We start from the raw sequence: 15208 nt of genomic DNA, 5'->3' as shown, positions 1-15208 counted from the left end.
GGTGGCTGGCCCAGGACAGGTATGAATGGAAGAAGTTTGTCGGTGCCATATGCTCCCCCAGCGGGGCTCCGAGGATTGAGTGAGTGAGTACCATTTTCACCCGTGCTCGGACTACCTCGCCGAAGGTCCCAGCACGGGTAAGAATTTTGGTTCGGCACGGATGAAATTTGGTACTGACAGGTTGTTTACACTGCAAATTTTATCCGAGCCGAACCTTTTTTTTTTGGGACCCGTGCCAATTTCACCCAAGCCGTGCCAAGAAATTTCTGTAGTGTAGACCGGGCTTACGTAAACTTCCAAATGAAAAATAATGAATCTCGTTAAAAACACCAAAGCAAACAGCTCGGTAAGTGGCTCACATTCAATGAAATCAGTTGTTTACTCAGTTAGGAACAAGTTACGATTAAAAATAATTATTGGAAAGCAATTTCAAGATATTCTCTTGGGAAACTGAATAACAAAAGACTTATTTCTTTCGTCGATTGGTCCTTTCATTTAAGCAAGTTTCTCAATGCATTTAGACGAGAACTAAACATCTCTTTGCAGGTTTTACGAAATTCGGCACTGAAAAACGAATATACAAATGCGTTTGCAGTACTGTTAACAAGCATTAGATAATAAGCAACGGCAGTAACTTCCCTTGGTATCCTTACATTCAATGCGTTGCACAGCAAGTGAGTAGCGAATGGCAAAGAGCATACGACAAATATGGCAGTCAGGAGCAAAACTATGAATACGACGCCACGGCGCTTTCTATCGGCTTTAGGCCGGAGTTTTCGGAACAGATTTGAGCCCTGGCTACGCGATAAAGTCTTGACAACAGCGATGTTAACGCAAACGATAAAAATAATTGGAACCAAAAACGTTGCAGAGAGTGTTGTGAGCAAAGTAATTGTAACATCCGTGCCTCTTAAAAAGTCGTATGAGCATAACGGAACGATTCCTCTCCCGCAATATGGCACTTCCACCTTAGTTATGAAGTAAAAGTCAGGGATGGAAAATGTCAGAGAATAATACCACGAAAAGACGACCATAAGAACTGTTTTACGAGTATCAATGGAAAAATCAAATGGTTTCACCGTCGCGAGATAACGTTCGGCAGAAACACAACAAATTAGGCAAGACGAGGTTGCCAATGTAGTCCACAACATCCCGGCTACTAGCTTACACACCGGAATGGTGGTGTAAATCGAGTCAACGCCTACAACCTCACTAACGTTGTACATAATGCAGACAGACATATCAGCCACGCAAAGATTCTGAATCAGCAATTTCATGGCACCCATTTGATCGCCGTTTCGCTTTAGTCGTTGCAAGACGAAAATGACAAGGACATTGCCCCAAATCGAGATGACCAACAACAACTTGCTGAGAATAACTTCCACCAAGGAATGCCATGATTCGGGTGGGATAGTACACTGACAAAATTGTTGATAAGCCTTTCTGTCATGTTCGGAGTCAGGAAATCTTAAGCTGGCACAGTTGAAGAGAGCTTTCGTTAGCGATGACAGTGACTCGTTCATCTGCCAAACTCGAGGCCAAGAGCTTTTTTTTTTGGAATTCTAACAACGACACATTGTTTGTTTACAGATAGCTGTTAAATGTCGTCGGCACAAAGCCAAAAAGTCACTCTTATCCTTCATTTCGTGTCTTTTTTTGAATAGAACTAAAACTAGACGGTTTCCCTCAGGAGGTGGCTGCCAAAGACTGAAAGACCAATCAGTCAATAAGTTGTGACACCCAAGCGCCGAGCGCTTTATTTTCGTAAATGCTAATCAACCTTTGTTTGAAAAAAAACATGATATTGAATGACTTTATCCTCCAATGCTTTCGCTTTGTTGTCCTTGACAATTCCTGTGTCATGAAGCTCACTGCGTGCCGTGAAGATGGAATAGTAAATAAGTTCCATTAAATAACAAGCCCTTATTTCCTCTTTTTTTAACGCGAAATGGCGGTACCTTTGCCAAATACAGTCTTATTGTTGAGTTTCGAGTCATTCGTCGTTAATAAGGTTCTTCAAGGTTCAGTTTGTTTGTTTATGTAATCCTTGGGACATACTTACATGCACGTCTTTGGCGGTGGGGGTTTTCGCGGTAGATAACAAAATAACTCAACGAAACAAAGAAACAAATTTTATCACGTTCTCTTGCAATTTCTTTATGACTATGTCATTTAACTAACATATTTACAATACTGTAATCTATTAGAAAACAACCTCTATGCGTATTTTCAGTAGAGTATATGTCCAAGGACTTGACCGCGATGTCTTTGAATTATCCGCTAAGCGACCACATCGTCAAGGTCGTTTTCATCTAAATTGTCCAGTCCCTCCATGGCTGCACGTAACTCGGCCCCTAAATCGAGAGTCATGTCCAGCCCCTCAGTAAAATCAGGAGTGTTGATAATGTCCGGTGACTCAGGGGGGTGGGGAGGAGGCATGGCCTCCTCGTTTGGTTGCTTCGTGTCACCAGATTTGGCCGACTCTTCTATTCGGTTTACGAATCCTTCGCGGGCTTCAACACTCTCCCCACCCTCCGAGCCAGTGTGTGAATGATTTTCTTTTGTTTCACTGTCAGGAGTTTCTGATTTTTGCAGGGTCAGTTTCTCATCCGACGAGAGGGGGTCATAACCAACGTGCTGCGATTTTAATTTCGGAGGCTCCTCTGTTTCGTCCAGCACCTTTTCTACAGTTTTTGTCACTTCAAGAACATCCGTTCCTTCTTTGTTTCTTTCAAGTTCGACTTCGTCTGTTTTCTGTTGGAATTTAACTTCTTCATTGTCTACATTCTCTTCAGCTTGGTTAGTAAAATTATCTTCACGATCTTCCACCAGGCTCGTACCATCTGCAACACTCGCAGAAGCTAAACTGCTTTTCTCTTCAACCTCGCTCAGAGGATCAAGCCTTGTGGCCACCGCAGCGGCAATTGGAACCTCAGGAGAGGGAGGAGGGGGTATAGATCCACAGGTGTTCCCAGAAGATGGCGATGCCTGAACGACGATGGATTGACTTTCGATATTGTCTCGTGATGTATTTATGAGCGATGAATCGGACAAGATCTGCTGCAGTGGTAACTCCACTGAATCGCAGGAGGAGCTTGTCCTTGGAGGAGTACTCTTGGGTCTTTGCAATGTCCGCATGATCGGTTGCACTGTTAACGACCGGGGAACGCTTTCCGCGGGGGGCTGTCTGAGGGGTTTGGGAGCTTTCCGTGATGGAGTTTCTGAGAACTGAATGGGAGTCCTTGAGCGAGGTATTCGCCAAGCGGGGGCGATGTAAGCTGGTGCATCGGATACGATACCAGATTCTTCAGCAATACGTTGTTTTTCCGTCATTTTGTGACCCGCAATAAGCATGGTATTTCTTCCAAAGAGATCCCCACGAAATTCCGCAAGTATATCACGAGGGATGCACGTTTTACTGCCAGGACTCGGACTACGTGCCAAACGCGAAAAATCATCTCCATTCTCAATAATATTTATTATCATTTTCTCCTCGGGCCACTCCTCTCTGTCTTTTCTACCTGATACCGGTGTAACAGTCGGGTCATGTGTCACACCTTCTGTTATGAAAACTGACTCCGCAATTGCTATCTCGTCCCCCTCCTCATGGGGGCTTCCGAGAGCCTCCATATTGGCAGGAAGTTCATCTCTATCGTTCACACTTCTGATTTCCTCCCAGTGTCTCATTTGTCGGGACGCGATGGAGGAGCTGAGTTCTCTTGTACGACCGTACTGCCCGTATCTCTCTGGACTGATGGGCGTTGGAGCTGGCGCGCGCACTGGCGAAGGAGAATACCTGTAACGAGGGTTATTATCAAGGTGATTAATATATGTAATCGCATTTTCAAAGTTTTCACAAACCAACCATCCATTTCTGTCAACAGAAATAGCGCTTAAGATGTAATTTATATGTGGACAAAAAAGTAGTTTAATCTGGAAGATAATTCTCTTGTAACTTCGCTTGCTCAGGATAAGCAACTGTTAACCAATCAGGTTCAAGCAATCATGCCCTCTTGATTACCAAAAGTACCCCCGTGATTGAGGAAAAATGCCCTCCGTCTCTGCCAATCAGCATTCAGTAATTTTGCCCTGTTTGTGATTAGCAAGAAACACGATCTGTAATAGATCCGATAAAGATGGTAATATGTCCGTTACAAGTCAAATAGATGATAAAAATGTCATAACACAGCGAAGCATACGGGTCTCATGGCCCTTTTTGAAAATAGCCAAGCACTTCCAACACTGGAAAGTTAACAGGCTGTGGTGTGATTTTATTCACCTCTTTGCAAGAAAAATGCACTTTACTACATTACATATCCATTTTGGATATGTGCCATCGAAGAATTAAATAAATTGCCAAAAATCTTTTCAAGATTATTTATGATTTCTCCAGAACGAGAAAGCCAGCACCGGAAGCTTGAACACCCAGGGTATTAAATTAGCCGAGGAGAAAGTGCTTTCTGGGGGAATTCCATCAGCAAATCGTTATACTCTCAGGTCTCCTTCCCAACTGGTAAGCGCGTTGATAACCCAAGAAAACGCAAAATTCGAGAAGTATTAACAAAGGACCTCTGATTAGTAGACGATGCTTGAGAAAAGAAGCGGTTTGAAAACCGTGAAGGGCGGATTGGTTTGCTTAAAGGTACCAAATTGTCATAATAAGAAAGACTGTGCATATTATCCAAAGACCAACAACTTCACTTACGAAGATCCCGGTTCACTATTGACTACACGAAATATTAAAGAGCAAGATCTACAGGCCAATATAAGCCACCGTCAATATACTTGGATCACTCGTTTGAATTGAAAGGGAAATATTTTTGGTGTTCTCATGGCTTGACTGAAAGTAACATACAATGTTGGCGCATGCGGGAAGACAGTGAGAAATGATACGAATGTGGTCAAAGATTGGGAGCTGGTCCTTACCTAAGAGCAGAAGTCACGTGACCTCTAACCAGACGATATCTATCATAATTGGGCGAAGCGGGTTCTGTTGCAGATGGAACCCGCTCCACAGGAAGGTCATCTATGAGACAAAGCTGTGAATCCTGGACCACCGCCTCCTCATCTGGGGTTCCCGTGGGTGTCGGAGTGACAGACACCACTTCAACTGGTTCCATGGCCACGCCCAAATCCAAAATGCGAGGGATGGAATTCATGCAATGATTAAGTTTTACTTTAGGTCCAGGCGGTGTAGGTACACCAACTGAGGTAAGAGGCAACAAAACACGGCCTGGTCTTGCTGTTAAATTCTCTCTTGTCACTGTGACTATTTTGGGTTCTGCATTTGTTCCTTGCTTTGAAGAACTTGACTCTGTATCTCGTCCCTCTTCGCTGATCATTGGCTCCTCTAATGGGGGAGTAATATGGGAATTAATGTCGATATTAAGAAGCATACGCGAGCTTTCATCATTAACTGTTTGCTCAAGTGTTTGCAATAGTGCATCTGTAGTTTTTGGTAGTTCATTTCGATCCGTCCTGTGTGATTTAGTCTTTGCGTCTCCTGCTCTAGGACTGGACTGTTGCTGGGGATGAGCTTGTAAACCCAATGGCAACTTTTTGTCCCCTGCCTCTTTACTGAAAGGTACAAGGATAACAGAAATGTTTGATTACCGAAAAAGAAACTACAGCTGTACATCAAGGTAGAAAACTTTACGTACACGAGGTAAATTTTCCATGAACTCGTTACTTTTGAAATATCTAACGGCCTTGCTAAAAAGGCAAAAGAAAAAAATAAAGCAAAAAACTCTGCCATCCTTGGATGCTGTGTTTAAATGGCGTTAAAGTTCATAAAACTGTGGCGATTCAATTATGTCTTAAAATCATTTAGTCGATTAGCGTAATATTCCACAACTAAAATGTATGTAAAAGCTTCCCTTTGTAACTAATTCGTGCAGGAATGTGGAAGCACAAGTTTGCGTTCAGTATTCCGCACTGAAGGAATTGATACGACGGGGCTAAAGGACAAGTCACTTTTCACAGGTCACTCATCACAGGTCATTGTTTTACCTACACTAAAGCAAGGTGTTCCCCAAACCTTCAAACTGGCCAACCTTCAAGTTGAACCTATACATCGTTTTTAGACGTAATGAGGCCTAAGTGTAGCATTAGTAAAGGTTTTGTAACGAGTGTCCCTTTGAAAAGTGACCTGTTCTTTAGACCCGTCCGAATTGACATGGTCATTTAAGACATGTCAAATTTCATGTCAAATATTCGGGCGTCATCTCATGTAACACTGTATACAATCAAACAGATTTCATTACTGTTCTTTGATGACCAAGCTTAGCAAAGCATTCAAATCACTGTCATTACTAGCAAATACATAATTTACGCCTTTACTGCCATTTGCTGGCACTACATACGTTAAACTAGTCAATGTGGGTTTGGACATAAAATATTGAATGCTTTAATTGCGCCAACGGGAAAAGCAATCTTATGTCATAGTCCCAGTTTAAAAACTGGTTGGTGTACACACCAAGAGATTTGACAGATGCCACCTGCTGTAATGGGATGTTGTCAGATACTTTGACAGAAGTTTCAAAAGCTTGTGCCTTGATGCAATAAACTCCTGTTGATGGCGCACAAAAATTGTCACATGGTTTACGATCAAGTGACCGATAGTTAAATCAAGCACTTCACTGATGAAGACATTGTGATGAGGTCAAAATACTTCTGTTTCAACAGTGATTGCTGTGAGCAGATACCGGTAATTTTTTTTGATCACACATAAACTCTTTTTTTTTTTTTTCAGATTCAATTAAAGTAGTCTTGTTGGCTGACCACCAAGGGTATTCTTTTTTTAAATAAAGCAATCATTTACATGCTCAATATCTGCACAAGTGAAAATGAGAAGCAACTTGGTAGGTTGTTAATTTTTAGAAACAGGAGAGGTCCCATAGGGACAGGAAAACCATTTTAAAAGACCAAATATCAATGATAAGCCACCTTAAAATTTTACAGTTGTGAACTCAAGATAACTCAGAATCTGCTCCATTTAAGTGGTATAAACGTAAGTATGCCAAGTATAATTAAGTAATAATTCCTATACTTCAATGAATGAAACATACTTAGGTTTTAAGTGTTGAAGGATTCCAGCGATAACTGATTTAGGAAAGTCACCAAAATCTTCTAACCTGAGAAAAGAAAGTGAACATGTCATAAGTAGCAAAATCTGGAAATAATAAGGTTGAGAGGATCTTCCCTTGAAAGAAAGAGATCTGATAACAAAAAGACAAGAAAATTGTGTGAAAACTTCTTTCACCAATTTCTAGAATCAAAAAAGGACCAAACATAAAATTAACATAAATTTTCTGGTTATTTTAACATAGCCTAAAAACGTCGTTTAGCTTTGGATTTTTAAGCCGTCGATTCATATAAACATGGCTACATGAACGTAGCAAGTGTTTCTCCAAAAAAAGTTAATTGATCGATATACGTTGCCTGATTACTTCTTTCAACAGAGCTAAACATTTATTCTGTTATGATCTTTCCCTTTCTTTGTCATGTAACAGTTCAATATGCTTAATAATTTATTATAATTCTATAATTCAATCAGAAACAGACAGGTTGCCAAACCATAATACCCATTTTCAAAAATGAAGCACCTTACATCAACAACAGAAGTAAAGAGCTGGACACTGAACTCCTGAGATATCACAGGGGCTTCCACTTTTGGCAGCTAGTTCATTATCATAGAAAGAGACAGTTTCCATGGATTGCAATTTAATCCTGGAGCAACCCACCCCCACCTACAACACCATAGTCAGGCAAAGGAGGTCACACTTTTAAAAATAATGGAATTAGCCATGCCTGATTAGATGGCAGAAATATTCTTGGTTTGCACGTGACGTTACAAAAAAATAATTAAAATACAAAACTAAAGGGGCTCTTTAGTTTTTATCTCGATCAGCTACAAGAAGTTTTAAAAATATATCTGTTTGCGTGTTTTCAGTTCAGTACCGTGCTTCGTTTCGGAAATAGAGCAGTTTGAATTTCAGAGTTTTTCACGGTGCGTGACATGTTGAGGGCTTTCGAAAAACAGCCCAGTTGCATAAAAACACCGATTCCCCTTGTGTTTTTGTGGCCTAAACAGCCAATATACTAAAAGACGTATCTATTCAAATGTTTGCTAGCTCATTATACAGCAGAAAGTGTTAAAGACAGCCAAACTAAATTCCAGATGTTTTTAAAGGTTTCTGGCCACCATGTTGGTGTACTTCAGCAGTACACCAACATAGCGCCTCAATACTAAACTCTACAAATTTGAGTACCGGTAATATATTTTGCTGAATAACTCAAGTACGGAATATCGCACAGCCCTGAGACTTGGACCGGTTGTTTATTTATCCCTCTTCTATAACATTTCCATTCCTTGGCTCAATTTCTTCAGCAGTACACCAACATAGCGCCTCAATACTAAACTCTACAAATTTGAGTACCCTTAATATATTTTGCTGAATAACTCAAGTACGGAATATCGCACAGCCCTGAGACTTGGACCGGTTGTTTATTTATTCCTCTTCTATAACATTTTCATTCCTTGGCTCAATTTCTTAAATAGTAAGTGATTCATGTTTTCACTTGTGTGACGTGCAACCCAAGAATAGAAAGGCCAAATAAATTAATGAACATGGCTTTTGCTCAAAACACATTTGAAAGCTGGAGTTGCTTGATATACACTTCAGGAAAAATCCGCTGAAGCCACTAAGGCAGCATATCAAAGAGCCCTAACTGAATAACTAAAAGAGTTTCTGATAAAAAAAAAATATAGGTCGGAGTGGATGTTAAAGATACATACCCATAATTGGCAAGGTCAAGGTGTTGGACTTGCACTCGGCGTTGAGAACTGGCTCTACTAGGACTGTAAGGAAGCCCAACAGTGGGTGATCTTCGTGGTTCTGGCCGCTTCTGGTAATGAGTCAGAAAAAATAGTCCTGTAAGTCAGCTGGATCTCAACATATTTTCCCAAACGAACAGTAATGAGCTCTGTAAAGATCACCATTAACGAGAATCTCATGGGGTAAAATCTCTGTGGTTTGATTAAGGTTAAATTATTGTGTCCACAATGGTAGTACCCAGTAAGTATGTAATAATTTATTTCTTTGAATATATGCAACCACTGATTGACTCTTTTGCAATCTTTATGCTCAAAATATGCCTGTACATTTCAAGAATTAGGAAAAAATAAGGAAGAGGTTCTTGACTTATAAGAACTCCTGTTGAGCTAAGTGAATTTTCTACATGTACGTGCTTGTGTCCCTCCCACAGGTTAGCAGATTGGACAAATTGATTCAATGAATCCCGCCATGAAAAAGACAGTAAGCTACTGGCTCTTACTGGCTGTATTTTCTCCATCCCAGCTGGAATCATATCTTCTGTAACATCTTTAAATGTTACTCTGCGAGGATCTTTTCTAATCGATCTAAACACAAGAAAATAATTTATACATATATACTAATAATTGATAACAAAAAACATACATAATTATTATTAATATGTTTTACGTTTTGCTATTTTCATCTATTTTATTTTAGTTTGGTTATTTTGTCTCATAGTTTGTTACATTATATTATTCCGCATGTTACCACCGTTTAACTAAAAGAAAATTAGCTAAATTTAGAAAACTCAACCCTAGGTGTGTCCTTTTACATTTCTTACTTTAATATACTTATTAATGGCAGGGAAGTGCATCCTGGGCTGCACTTTACCCCACAGTATGTGGGACAGCCCTCCTTGGAAATAGGTCCGGATTGGGTACAACTCACCATCTGACCTATTCTCCTTCCAGAAGGGCGCCCCTCTTCTGGTCCACCTTATGTTACATTCTAACATAGGGTTGCCTCTAGAGACACTGCTACTCTAGGGGGTCTTCCTAGGGACACCACTACCCTAGGGGGCAATTAGGCTCTGCCTTCCCTGCCACCCAAAGTTTGGGTTAGGGTTAGGTTAGGTTAGAACATTATAAAATAAATAGACAAAAGGAGAATCTGTGTTCCTCCTTCTCTATTTTCACAAGCCTCTCAGGGGTGGGGGGAGGAGTAATCATCATTACCCTGAGTTGCTCATGCCCCTCTCCTGGGCATGCAAATATTCCCTGCGGCTCTTGATCCCCTTTTTATGTCACTGACCCTTTATAGGGACTCATTAACAGTAGTATGAAGAAGGAAACCTACTGGGTTACCAGTAGTTAATTTTCTCAAAATCTAATAATAATAAAAAAAAAAACAAATCTTACCCAGTGCTCTTTGCTTTCCTTTTTTTCCTCTGCAAATTGAAATGAAAATTAATTTCTGTATATTTCTTTTGCTTTTCTCATATGTTGACCTTTCCCCCTTTTCAGAACTGTGCATTTTTTAAAGGTGAAAACTGTACTATTACTTGCCCTGTAAATTTTGGATTATCGTTACTACAGAAGACTACCGGTACATCAATTTGAGTTACCCACATTTGGACAAAAACGTGGATATTTCTTTGCAAGGGTGCTCTCTCATTATGAGGACAAAAGAAAGAAAATCGTTTCTGTACCAAGAGCTTACTCACAGCTTGCAAGTTACAATCTTTGAAATTGCTTGAAGATATCATGGCATAAACAATCCCTTTACGGTCTCTGTCTCAGTAAAGGAAAATGAGATGTCCACTGAAAAATGAAATTGTTTTGCCGCTATTTTTTGTATATAGGGTCAAACTATATATCATATTAAAGCTAATAGATTGAATTACCAGTTTTTGAAATTATATAAAAGCTTTAGTTTTTTGGTATTTAATATTGCCTTTTAGTTTTTGCTGAATAACTCTGCCCTCGACTTGAATGCCAATTATGCTGAGCCAATCAGTATTCGGGCATGTGCTAAGGTAGCAGATCGTGTGTGAAGGCTGTCAATTGAAACCCAATCCTTCCATGTGTGATTAACATGATAAGTCAATCATCTTTTGCACACAGATTATGGCGGGAAACAAAGAAAAGCGATTTTTGCGGTTTTAAAATTAATTTTTCAGAATTATTTTTTGGGAAAGTTTACTTCACAGCCCACAGATTCAAGGTTTGCAAAAACAAAAAATTTGAGCAAGATGCCCAAATTTACCTTTACTGAGACCTTAAGTGAAAATTTAATTGTTGAAGCTTCATCATTCCAAGGGAGCAATAAATGTGGTTAAATGCAATTTAACCTAGTTAACAACAAAGAGATGCTGGTTTTCCATGTGCATCGGGGTCCATGATGGAGCGGTTTGCTTAGCGGTCAGCGATCTTAGGCATACGTGCACAGGCTCACATAGGTCACGCGGTCTCAGCGTAGCGGCTATTTGAAACCACGTTGGGAAGAGCGTAGTGCGGCCTTTGCTTTTCTTTAAGCAGTTGTTTTTCAGCAGTAGTGCTTTCTGATTTTTCTGCTTCCCTCCCAATACCCTTGCCCCCTTTTTTCTTCTCTTTCCACTGTTTGATGGGTGCCCGGATGTCCCTGTGAGTGAGGGCTCATGGCTGGGTTGCGGGGATTGCAGTGTGGCCCAGTGGTTAGGGCGCTGGCCTTGAGATGCGGATATCCCGGGTTCAAGACCCGCTCTGACCACTCGTTGAATTTGATCCTGGTTGTCCCTGGTTCAACTTCCTAGCTGCACTTGTAAATTCGAGTAAATTCTTGTAAACTTCCTAGCTGCACTGGTTTGCCTCCGGCCGGTTGGGATTCTTAACAGTTGTCGTTGTTCTGTTCCGTCGTTTCGTTGTGTTTCATTGGCCCTGAAAAGCCCCTATGGGGAGCGGTCAATTAAGTATGTATTAGGGCCGATTTACAAGGTACGATTTTTGTCGCATGCGACAAGGGCTTACGACAGGCCCTCGAAACGATTTACAATTGTTGTGTACGTCAGAAAAAATGTCGTAGCATTTTAAAACATGCGTTAAAATGCTGCGGCAATCGTAAGTCATGTCGTAGGCCTGTCGTGAGCTTGTCGCATGCGACAAAAATCGCACTGTGTAAATCGGCCCTTAAGTATGTATGTATGATTGCTAGCCATGGGAGCGTTTTACTGTCTAGGGGCTGGCTGATCACAGTGGAGGCCCCGGACATCCCGGGCACCTACCATCCCCTCAGTTCGATGCAGTTGTTAACTGCACATGTTATGTCTCCCTAACTTACATAATTCGAAAGTTTGTGGTTGTGAGTTCTTACCCTATTGGTTTGACACCAAACAAGGTACGCTGAAGTGATATACACATCCTTCCAATCCTGTAGCAGCTCATCATTTTCATACAGCTCATGGACACACACAACGGATGCTTGCTGCTTGTCATAGTTTGTACTGGTCCTGTCAGGGGCACTTTGTACATTCCTTTTCCATAACATCCGCTTCTGGTAATCCGTTAACACTGTTGGTGTCACTGGAGAAGGACGAGGCACAGGAACAGTAGGAGTATATGATGGGGTCAGTGGCTGACTGCGAGGTCATGAAGAAGAAAAACAGAAACAACAAAGTTGATTAGTGAGCAAATTGACTTACTGGGAAGGTTTCAAAATAATAAAAATGACAAAGATGATGATGATGGCAATGAGAAAATCTAAAGACCAAAGTACCTAAGTGGTCTTTCATCTACTCCATGCTCAAGCCATTCAAATCAAGGACACTGAAAGACTATCTAATTTAATCCTTTCTGTCCTGCAGCTGCATGTAAGTGCATGTAGAGAAATTTTTTGATATTATCTTTCTAATTCATTTTTTCTTAATATCTAACTCGTCATCAATAAGCTTAAGTTCCTCAGCTTTTTAAAATTTTTTATATTTGTATTTTTTAATACACTACAACTAACCCTTTGACACCCAAACTGGCCTAAACCAGCCAGACAATTTTACTCGTCAATGGGGAACCCCCAGGAGTCAATGGGTTAATAGTAATAGATAAATTCAAGGAGTTTTCCAGATATTCCAGGACATTACTAAATCATGAAACAGCGAAACGAAACACCAAAACACCATGTCTGACCCAGCACCATACATTGAATATTCACCGACAAAGGTTGGATTTTGAGATTAGATAGGCCAAAAACGTTATTGCTCCCAATTAATTTAGACTAAAGCCGTGTTCACATTAGGTCTCGATTGTGATCGAATTATAATCTAATTAAATATGAAATGGGTTCACATCAACTTATTACAGTCCCTGATTATAACTGGATTATAACTACCTCAAACAACCTCAAGGGGGTTGTTTGAAGTAATTATAGTGCATAACAGAATGGCGAACATGTGGTGGTATGAGCAGATGAAACTTCTAATCGCTTTATGGAGCGCAGATTTGGATTTATCATCTTCTGTTCTCAGAAGCTACATGTATCCTTGGTAATCTCTCCTCGCCTCAAGTACAGTGATGATAATCATGGCAGCCACGCAATATGGTGCCATTTTGTCTCACAATGCGATGTTACCCTATTTATTTGAATTTTTACAGATGTGAACAGAACCAAAATTGAATAAAATTGAATGGAGTATGATCGACTGAATTATAATTCCGTTGATCATAATTAACATTGAGTGTGAACACGGATTAAGATTGGGATTAAGATTAAGATTGAGATTAGGAGCAATAATGTCATCTTTCATGTCAAAATCCAACTTCTTTCGGTTAGTATTCATTATGTATGGTGGGGTCATACATGGTGTTTTTTTGTTTTGTTTCACTGTTTTGCTGTTGTACGGTTTCATGGTTTTGTAATGCCCAGAATTCCAGGAGTAGTGCACAGCCTATTGTAATCAAATGTTTTCATACCTTGGATTTGGTGATAATGATGGCAGTGATGTTGATCTCTGGTAATATGGATTAGACTGTGGTGATGGTCCATTGAATTGGGAAAAACTATCTCCTAAATCAGACTCCCCAAACATGTTCACAACCTTCAGTGTTGGAAGAGAACCTGGAAAGTACAACAAATGTGACCAAGACATACTAATTAAATAAAAATTATGTGCAGCTTGCTTGACCCCTCTGGGTTTCTAGGTACAGCACCAGGTGGTGTGCTGATATATCATTCACGCATGTGGCCTTAATCTTTGAGGAAAGGGTTGATGAGGGGAGTTGGGGGTGCTTTAGCCTATTAAGTGTGAATGCCGTTAACAATATCTATGTATGGGCCTGACTAACACATTCACGCCTAAAACAACCCCCAATCGTTAAATAAAATTGTCTGGCACTAGCCAGAGTAAAATCTATAGGGCTCACTCTCAGGTAGGAAGGTAATGGCCCTCTCGAAATTTTTATAGCTGTGTACATGTAACCTGGGGTGTCACTGTGTTGCTTCCTTAGAAAGAAATTTTTCTCCATACTATACAATTTAAAATGGTTTTTTGGCATGTTATGCAATTGGGAATCCTTATGAGATATAGGGACAGATTGCCACCTTCATTTGAATGCTGTGCTGATGGGACGAGATGTTTGACGAGTTGGCTGTACCAAAAGTTCTCTGATGAGTCCCTTGGCAGGGACGAAGCATGCCTCCAAAATAAGCATTTAAATATCCTTCAACTTTTAAAACTATTAAATATTGTGTGTAATTAACACATCATCCGCATGTACCGTCAACTAAGACATTAACTAGTACAGTGAGATTCAGGGTAATTGAGAAAGCAGAAGGATAGGCCTCAATACTTTTTTACTTTTTATGCCTCGTCCGCGCCACATAATCCAATTTATTTTGTTTCGTCTGGCGCGAAGCCACGTCTTCAACACTTACCATCTTCATAACAATCGGCCCTTTCAGCTCTACTTTCAAGCTGTGTATGCTCCAAAGTTTGTTGAGTCTGAAGACCATTTCTTTGCCTCACGGCATCTTTTACACGCTGTAAATTGGCTCTCCAACACTCGGGATGTTGACACAAGGCGCCACAAGAACTCTCACTTTTCATCGTTGCTTGGAGCAACAAACAGACACTTGTTATCTTGTATGTATTAAAAACTTCAATATGACCATCAAACCACTTCGTAACGCCATATTCTCAGGGTAGCTATTAAGGAAAAAAGGCTACAAATTACACAACACATCGATTACTTTTGGCATACCTTTTGCTTATTCGTGATATTACGATTGTTCCTAGCAACCACTTCGTTGCGGGATATGTCCCGTTGCTATGGTATTGTACCACTGCCAGACATCTGGCCGAATGAGATGGAAAATAGAACCATCAAGACTCCACCCAACCAAATACAAAAGATTTAATGCATGGA

General features: G+C 40.4%; 2 protein-coding genes across 2 annotated transcripts; both read right to left on the bottom strand.

Annotated features, from left to right (window-relative positions):
- Positions 1-360: 360 nt before the first annotated feature.
- LOC137993283 (somatostatin receptor type 5-like) lies at positions 361-1667 on the bottom strand. The gene has a single exon (XM_068839028.1). The coding sequence runs from the start codon at positions 1521-1523 to the stop codon at positions 492-494; it is 1032 nt and encodes a 343-aa protein (XP_068695129.1). The 5' UTR covers positions 1524-1667; the 3' UTR covers positions 361-491.
- A 460-nt stretch (positions 1668-2127) lies between these two features.
- On the bottom strand, positions 2128-15085 carry LOC137993282 (uncharacterized). The gene is made up of 9 exons (XM_068839026.1): positions 14718-15085; positions 13757-13901; positions 12165-12429; positions 10235-10263; positions 9337-9421; positions 8798-8907; positions 7068-7133; positions 4927-5577; positions 2128-3796 (listed from the first exon to the last, which is right to left on the bottom strand). The coding sequence occupies exons 1-9, from the start codon at positions 14887-14889 to the stop codon at positions 2281-2283; spliced, it is 3039 nt and encodes a 1012-aa protein (XP_068695127.1). The 5' UTR covers positions 14890-15085; the 3' UTR covers positions 2128-2280.
- Positions 15086-15208: the final 123 nt, after the last annotated feature.

The sequence above is a fragment of the Montipora foliosa genome, chromosome 2, assembly GCF_036669935.1.
Source record: "Montipora foliosa isolate CH-2021 chromosome 2, ASM3666993v2, whole genome shotgun sequence".
Lineage (NCBI taxonomy): Eukaryota > Metazoa > Cnidaria > Anthozoa > Scleractinia > Acroporidae > Montipora > Montipora foliosa.
The sequence above is the reverse complement of the archived record's forward strand: the minus strand, read 5'-3'. Positions and strand labels throughout refer to the sequence as shown.

What these genes read in the sequence shown, in the direction of transcription:
- LOC137993282 (XM_068839026.1), bottom strand. Translation starts at nt 14,889, where the DNA reads ATGAAAAGTGAGAGTTCTTGTGGCGCCTTGTGTCAACATCCCGAGTGT. An exon ending in GGCCGATTGTTATGAAGATG is followed by an intron (nt 13,902 to 14,717) that starts GTAAGTGTTGAA and finishes TGTACTTTCCAG; the next exon opens with GTTCTCTTCCAACACTGAAG. An exon ending in CACGTGACTTCTGCTCTTAG is followed by an intron (nt 3,797 to 4,926) that starts GTAAGGACCAGC and finishes CCCTCGTTACAG; the next exon opens with GTATTCTCCTTCGCCAGTGC.
- LOC137993283 (XM_068839028.1), bottom strand. Translation starts at nt 1,523, where the DNA reads ATGAACGAGTCACTGTCATCGCTAACGAAAGCTCTCTTCAACTGTGCC.